The following is a 6,675-nucleotide window of genomic DNA, read 5'->3' on the forward strand; positions in this document are numbered from 1 at the left end:
TTCCCTGTCAAATCTTGTTTCACCGTGCACTTGTAAAGCAGCACCACATATTTTATTCTGTTGTAAGTTTTGGATAAATACAAGTTGTTCTTGTGGATATTGACAATTTCACAGTTATGATAAGATTTAGTTTTATTTTGCATTTTCTCTCGATTTTTTTGTAACACTACTTCGGGCCAATGTGGTCTAACCTAGGTTCGACGCTTAATATAATTTACCCAGTATGTTAACTCTCTCCTCCAGGAAAGAAGCTCAGTGTTTCCTCAACTTCTTATTATCCTGTGTCGCTACTTTTAATGATTTGGAGTCCCAATACTTCTGCTCCTTCACCAGTCACCCTCTTTGCTCCTGTGACTTTTTTCACCCACATACAAATAGACACAAGAATTCCTGAAAGAATTTTGGATTTTATTTTGATTCTTGTGATTTACAAATATAATAAGTCCCCAGATCATTGAACAGACAGTGGTCTAAATACAACAGTCTTGGAAAAGACAATCTTTAAAATATACATGAATGGAAGTAACATTAAGAAAACAATAGAAAATGAAAAGTCATAACTTCAATCACGGATACATTTGAAATACAAATATGATTAGTATTAAGATCATTTGTTAAAACATCGAACCTATTCAGGTCAGGTAGAGATCCATTTCACAATTATCACTTTCTCACTTCATGTGAAATGGCGGCGGCTGATTCTTTCCAATTGGTCCAGATATTCCGAGTGCCAGGTAGATTTTCTCATTCCTGCACAGCTTTATAAAGCAAGTCTGCAGATAGGTGAATCGCCGACTAATTGCTAAACCAATTTCATTACAATACATTATATAAACAGCCGCTAAATATCGGTTGTTTTATAAAATCTTCCCATCTCCAACAGTATCTGCCTTTAACAAATACCTTTACTTTGCAACTCTGGCCAGATTTCCAAACTCGGTACCGGAGGTTGTGTTGGTTGCAAGCGCACTGACTTCAAATCCTTCCTGATATTGATAACTTCGGTAACAGACACGTACGGTTAAATAGTCACTGAACTTTTAAAAAAACTAATCATTCAGCGAATTTCTTAACAGGCCCTTTATAGTAAATTGCTATAATTCTTCGATTGACAAATAATGTTGGCGTGTCTCTAGAATTAGTTCGGATCTATTCCATTCCAAGTTACACATAGTTCTTGTTGCTTGGAGCTGTAGATCTCGCCGCGGAATACTTTGCCGAGTAGTTATTCTCATCTTTGGGAGGGCAGGTACAGCAGAGCAGAGCCCCTCCGAGGATCAGCAGACCCGAGGTCCCCCAGCCGATGTACAAAGAAGCTCCAAGTTCCCTCCTCTGGGCGTCCGTCACCAGCGGGTTGTAGAAATCCTTGATGATGGTGTTTGCTGACCAGGACACTGGGATCAGGGTCAAAACTCCAGCCAGGATGAAGGTAATTCCCGCTATAATTGTGACCTTGGCCTTTGTTGCCTCGTTTTCTATGCAGTTGGTGCATTTACCTCCAACAATGGAGACGAGGATGCCGATGATCCCCACCACGAGTGAGATAACCGTTAGAGCTCTGGAAGCCTGCAGATCTTGGGAGAGGGCTAACAGGGAGTCGTACACCTTACATTGCATCTGCCCAGTGCTCTGAACGATGCAGTTCATCCAGAGACCTTCCCAAATGATCTGCGCCACCACGATGTTGTTTCCGATGAAAGCGGTCACTCTCCACATGGGCAGGACGCAGGTGAGAAGAGCGCCCAGCCAGCCGAATACACACAGAGCTATGCCCAGAATCTGGAGTCCCATTGATGCCATTCTTGTGGGAGCAATCCGCGACGTTACAGGAGAAACGATTTAGTCTGCTTTCACAATCCCGAGCAAGCTGAGGACGAGCAGTAAAAGTGATGCCACTTCTCGCACCCGAATAGTGGGCGGGTATTCGCTTCGGTTCTCAGTTTACTACATACCTGTTGAACCAGATTCCAGCCCAGTTACAGGTACTCGTGGTCACTGATGAGGCACATGAATGGGATGGTCAACAAATAACTGCGTGCTTTTTGGCACCTGTGTTTGCAGCTCAGCAGATTTTCGTTTTCCTCTTGTAAAGAAACCAATCTTTATTAGAAAATGATATTGCCCAGTGTAGCTTTAAGTAATCTGTCATTTGGAGGGCAAGGGAACGTGACTTCCTCCGGTAACTCTTTTATTTTACAAACAGTGACGGGTTATGTAAAACAAATCTTCCGATTCCTTTTCTGCTCTCTGTTCCTGCTGTCATTCTTATGATGTGAGGAGCTGACTAAAAGATAAACTTTGATACTTTCTTTATCTGATCTAGGAACCCTATGGGAAGGTAATGAATTGTTTCCAAAAGAGCATCAACAGACACCTGCTGCAAGAAGGAAGAACTCAGTATCTAGAGCAAAGGGTCAGTTCAAACCAAGATCAATATTAAATAATTAAAATGACAACCTGTCAATCCAATCTACAGGGATGTGATTGGCACAATTACAGTAAAAAATATCACTGGCATATAGCATTATATTTGTGCCTGTTCTTTCACCTCACAATATTTGCTGTACCCCTTTACTGTCTCTATTATCCAGCTGGATGAGTCAACTTAAGCCTCCATCCATTCTTCTCCATCCAGTCTTAGCCAGAGAATCACTTGCATTGGCTTTTCTTCCTGCTCCTGCAACATTACCTCTGGTGTCTGTAACCACCTAAATTGGCCAACTCCCGATTTAAAATGGCGAACGGCAAAGGCTGATGGGAAAGTCAGCCAACAAGACACAAACCAGCGGCTGCAGGTTTGCTGTGTATTCACCTCTGCAAAAACCAGACAACATCGATACCAGCGACCATCAGCATAACAAAGTAGCAGCCATCTGCATACTGATGAGCAATCCCCGGGAACAATAAGTAACATTTTGACACACAAAGCAAAGCCAGACTCCTCGGCGCCAGCAGGAGCCAACACAAAGGAGGTGAACAAGCACATCAAGACCGCACATCGATCAGGGAACCGCTCCAGTATTGGAGAAAATCGAACCAAGCGATTGGGACAAAGTCCAATCACTTGGGACCAGGTACAGGGTCTGCCCCGAAAGGCGGGAAGCCCCTGGGGACTATAAGAGTTAAGCCCCAAGTTCAAATCGTTCTCTCTTCACTCTTCAGCAGCTCCTCTTCACTCTCTTCTTCCTGCCCGGGTCACCCAGCAACACAAACCAACATTGACCGTGACCAGTGCAGTGAAGACCGACAATCGTAAGTGTTAATTCAACGCTCGCTACGAGATGGGCGCTCCTAGCTACCAATCCGTACCAACTTCGAATCCCGCAGACTCAGAACCCAAACGAAAGGCCATTCGTTCCCCGGACCTGGTGGGCCAGTCCAAAATTAAGTATAGGCCTGTTAGTTGTAGAAGTAGCTTAGGCGTAGGATTTGTGCATGAGTAACGATTACTGTGTATAATAAATGTGCTTTGATTTAAATCTTACTAATCGGTGTGTTGAGTTATTGATCATTACTTGAACTTGAACCTCGTGGCGGTATCATAAAGATACCTGGCGACTCTAGAGCAAAGGTTATAAAACAGAGCCAATTGAACCAACCAAAAGTTAGCAACATATTACTGGCGACATCCTGATGGGACCCGATCTAGAAGTGGCTTAACCACTCCGGGAGAACCCAAAATTTGAATTAGAAATCCAATTGGGAACAGAAAAACCACAAGTGTTCAAGCAGTCCTGATCAATCCTCATAATACGGAAGTGTGTGTCTGCATGCGTAACTAACAGGGCGATAAGGTAAACTGATAGATTTTTTGTTGCGACAAAACTGTCGGGAGTTTGTATTCTGGAAAATAGCGAAAGCCGTACCCGTAATTACAGCACCGCCTTAATACCACTTGTTCCAAATTTCAAGAGAAATATTCAGAGAGGAAAGATGGCAATGCAGGCAATGCAACGCCTCATGAACCCCGAAGAATTCGTGGTCGCAGCGACCAGCAGTAGAGTAGAACAGTGTCCCGTTTGGGAAGAGGAAATCAGAAAGTACCTCAAAGGGAAAGGATAGCCCCTTTGGAGCGAATTCTGTGACAATGAGGAAACAGGTCCCGGGAGTATAGGACATACTTGGTGGGAGAACCTGAGTGAAATCCATAAGAAAAGCTTGGGAAAAGCTCGCAAGCCGATGGCAATCGTGTCCTGTTTGGCACAATTGCGAGGCACAGAAGAGGTCATTCAGACGCTCCGTAGAGAGATAGAGGAGGCACATCGAATGAGTAAGGTCGATGTGGGCGAGATAGAGAAAGAAAACGTAGAATTAAGAAGGAAGTTAGCAGCAAAAGACAGAGAGGTGGATGATGCCAAGAGGGCACACCAGTCTTGTCTGGCGCACTTAAGCAGCTTCCAATCCCAGTACGAAAAGGCCTATCAGGATACACAACGTGCAGTCCTGGTACGAGAGAAAACAGAGAAGCAGGTAGAGGCATTACAAAGGCAGTATAGCGACCTGAGGCAGCATTAAGAGCACTCCATACTGCCACCACGGAGCAAAGACAAAGCTCATTAGACCACGCAAAGTGCCAGAAGCAGATTGCAGAACTGCAATCTCTGCTTTCAGTTCAAAAAGGATTCCAGGAAACCTTTGGATCACAGTTAGATGAGGAAGACGGCCCTGATTGGGAAGAATTGAGTGAGACAGCGCAGAGATATGTTCAGGGAACATGTGTGCAGGGAAAGCCCCAGAAGAGAAAAGCGCCCCAACCTCCCACAGAGCAGATAGTTCAGGCTCCAATGAACCCAGTCACCACCCACCGCACAGCCACATCGGACGACACGGAATTTCTGTACACCACCCCCTTAACAGTGACCCAATTATGGGACGCGTGCGATAAAATCAAACCGTTCCTCCCCACCTCAGACCCCCACCACTTCTTTGCCAGAGTAAAACAGCAGGCTACCATGTACGGCCTGGATGAGCGAGAGCAAGTAAAGGTCACAGTTTTCAGTTTAGACCCTTCGGTCGTAGCAGCCCTTCCCGACCCACAGAATGTAGGAGAAGGCACCCTTGCAGAAATGCATACCGCGATCCTAGACGCGATCGGGTATAACAGGGGTGACCCCGTAGATGGCCTCAATAAGTGCAGGCAAAAGAAAACCGAGCACCCCACAGCGTTTGCTGGTCGCTTGTGGATCCATTTCGCAGCAGTTTTTGGAAATTTAGACTGCGCCCATTTGTCCCAAGACAGTATGACCAAATGGACCCGCACCCTTATCTCCCATGCCACAGAGGCAGGACAAAAAGCCTGTACGAATTATGACCCCTCAGAGGAAGCCCACAATGAGAAATGGGTTGTAAAAAGATTGTCCCGCGCCTGGGAGCAATCTGTTCAAAACAAACCCACAAATAAAAATCCCGAAGAACAGCAGGCAGAAGCAGACATACACACAGTTAAGGCACACCAGAACCCCGCATGGGTAAATGAAGGCAAGAACAGCCCCCCACAAAAGCTACAGGAGTGTTACAACTGTGGACAGTTAGGACACTTTTCAAGAGAATGCAATGCCCCACGAAAGCCACAGAGAGCCCAGCAGGCAGGCACTCTGAATAAGAATAGGACAGAGCCCATACATAGTGTGAGCACCCGTTCAGACCAGACGGATCTGAACGGAACGGACTGACGGTGTTTGGGCTCCCCCAGTTGGGTCTGCAACACCCTTTGGGATGGGTCCGGCCGACCAGTAGTTGCAGCAAAGATTCGGGGACAGCCCATCGAGTTTCTCTGGGACACAGGAGGGTCCTGCACCACAATCAATTCCTCCACCATGTTTCAAAAGGACACGTGGCCCACTACAGCCACCATCACCCTCAGCGGCTTTACAGGCCACTCACAGCAGGGACACATCACAGCTCCTGTACCCATTCAAATCGGCAACATCACCACCAAGCACCCCATAGTCTTAGTCGATCTACCCCACACAGCAGAACACATTTTAGGCATAGATTTTATGAATTCCCACAACCTATCCTTCGATCCAGTCAATCAATGTGTTTGGAGAGTGGCAAAATCCACAAGAGCCCCCGCAATGCTCACCATAGGAGAATATGCAAACAAGATTAGCGCAGTCGGCGAATTCTGGTTTGACCCGACCACAATTAGCACAGACAAGCAGGTTAGGGCAGTTCTGCAGAAGCACAGGACAGCATTCGCGACCCACAAACACGACTGTGGCCGGATGACTGGTTCCGTTCAAATCACAGGACCTGACCCTAGACCCCAAAAGCAATACGGATTTCCCCAAGAGGCAGAGGGAGAAATCGCAAAAGTTATCGACAGCTTATTAGAGCAGGGCATACTCAGATCAGTAGCCTCCACTAATAATGCCCCGATTTGGCAAGTGAGAAAGCCCGATGGATCATGGCGACTGACCATCGATCACCGGGAACTCAACAAAGTCACCCCCGCAGCAGCCCCCACGGTAGCCACAAGTCCCAAGACCATGCTCAAACAGGGACTCAACTCACAATACTTTACGGTTTTGGACGTCAGTAATGGATTCTGGTCCATTCCATTGGCAAAAGCGTGCCAATACAAATTTGCCTTCACTTTTAAAAATCAGCAGTACACGTGGACATGCCTTCCACAAGGATTCCACAACTCCCCCTGCATTTCCACCGACAGCT

General features: G+C 46.3%; 1 protein-coding gene across 1 annotated transcript; it reads right to left on the reverse strand.

Annotated features, from left to right (window-relative positions):
- Window positions 1-387: 387 nt before the first annotated feature.
- Window positions 388-1,899, reverse strand: LOC140386737 (claudin-4-like). Its single transcript, XM_072469375.1, has one exon. It carries the CDS (start codon window positions 1,798-1,800, stop codon window positions 1,165-1,167), a length of 636 nt encoding a protein of 211 aa, XP_072325476.1. The 5' UTR covers window positions 1,801-1,899; the 3' UTR covers window positions 388-1,164.
- Between the last annotated feature and the right edge of the window lie 4,776 nt (window positions 1,900-6,675).

Source organism: Scyliorhinus torazame, chromosome 12 (assembly GCF_047496885.1).
Source record: "Scyliorhinus torazame isolate Kashiwa2021f chromosome 12, sScyTor2.1, whole genome shotgun sequence".
NCBI classification, from domain to species: domain Eukaryota; kingdom Metazoa; phylum Chordata; class Chondrichthyes; order Carcharhiniformes; family Scyliorhinidae; genus Scyliorhinus; species Scyliorhinus torazame.

What these genes read in the sequence shown, in the direction of transcription:
- LOC140386737 (XM_072469375.1), bottom strand. Translation starts at nt 1,800, where the DNA reads ATGGCATCAATGGGACTCCAGATTCTGGGCATAGCTCTGTGTGTATTC.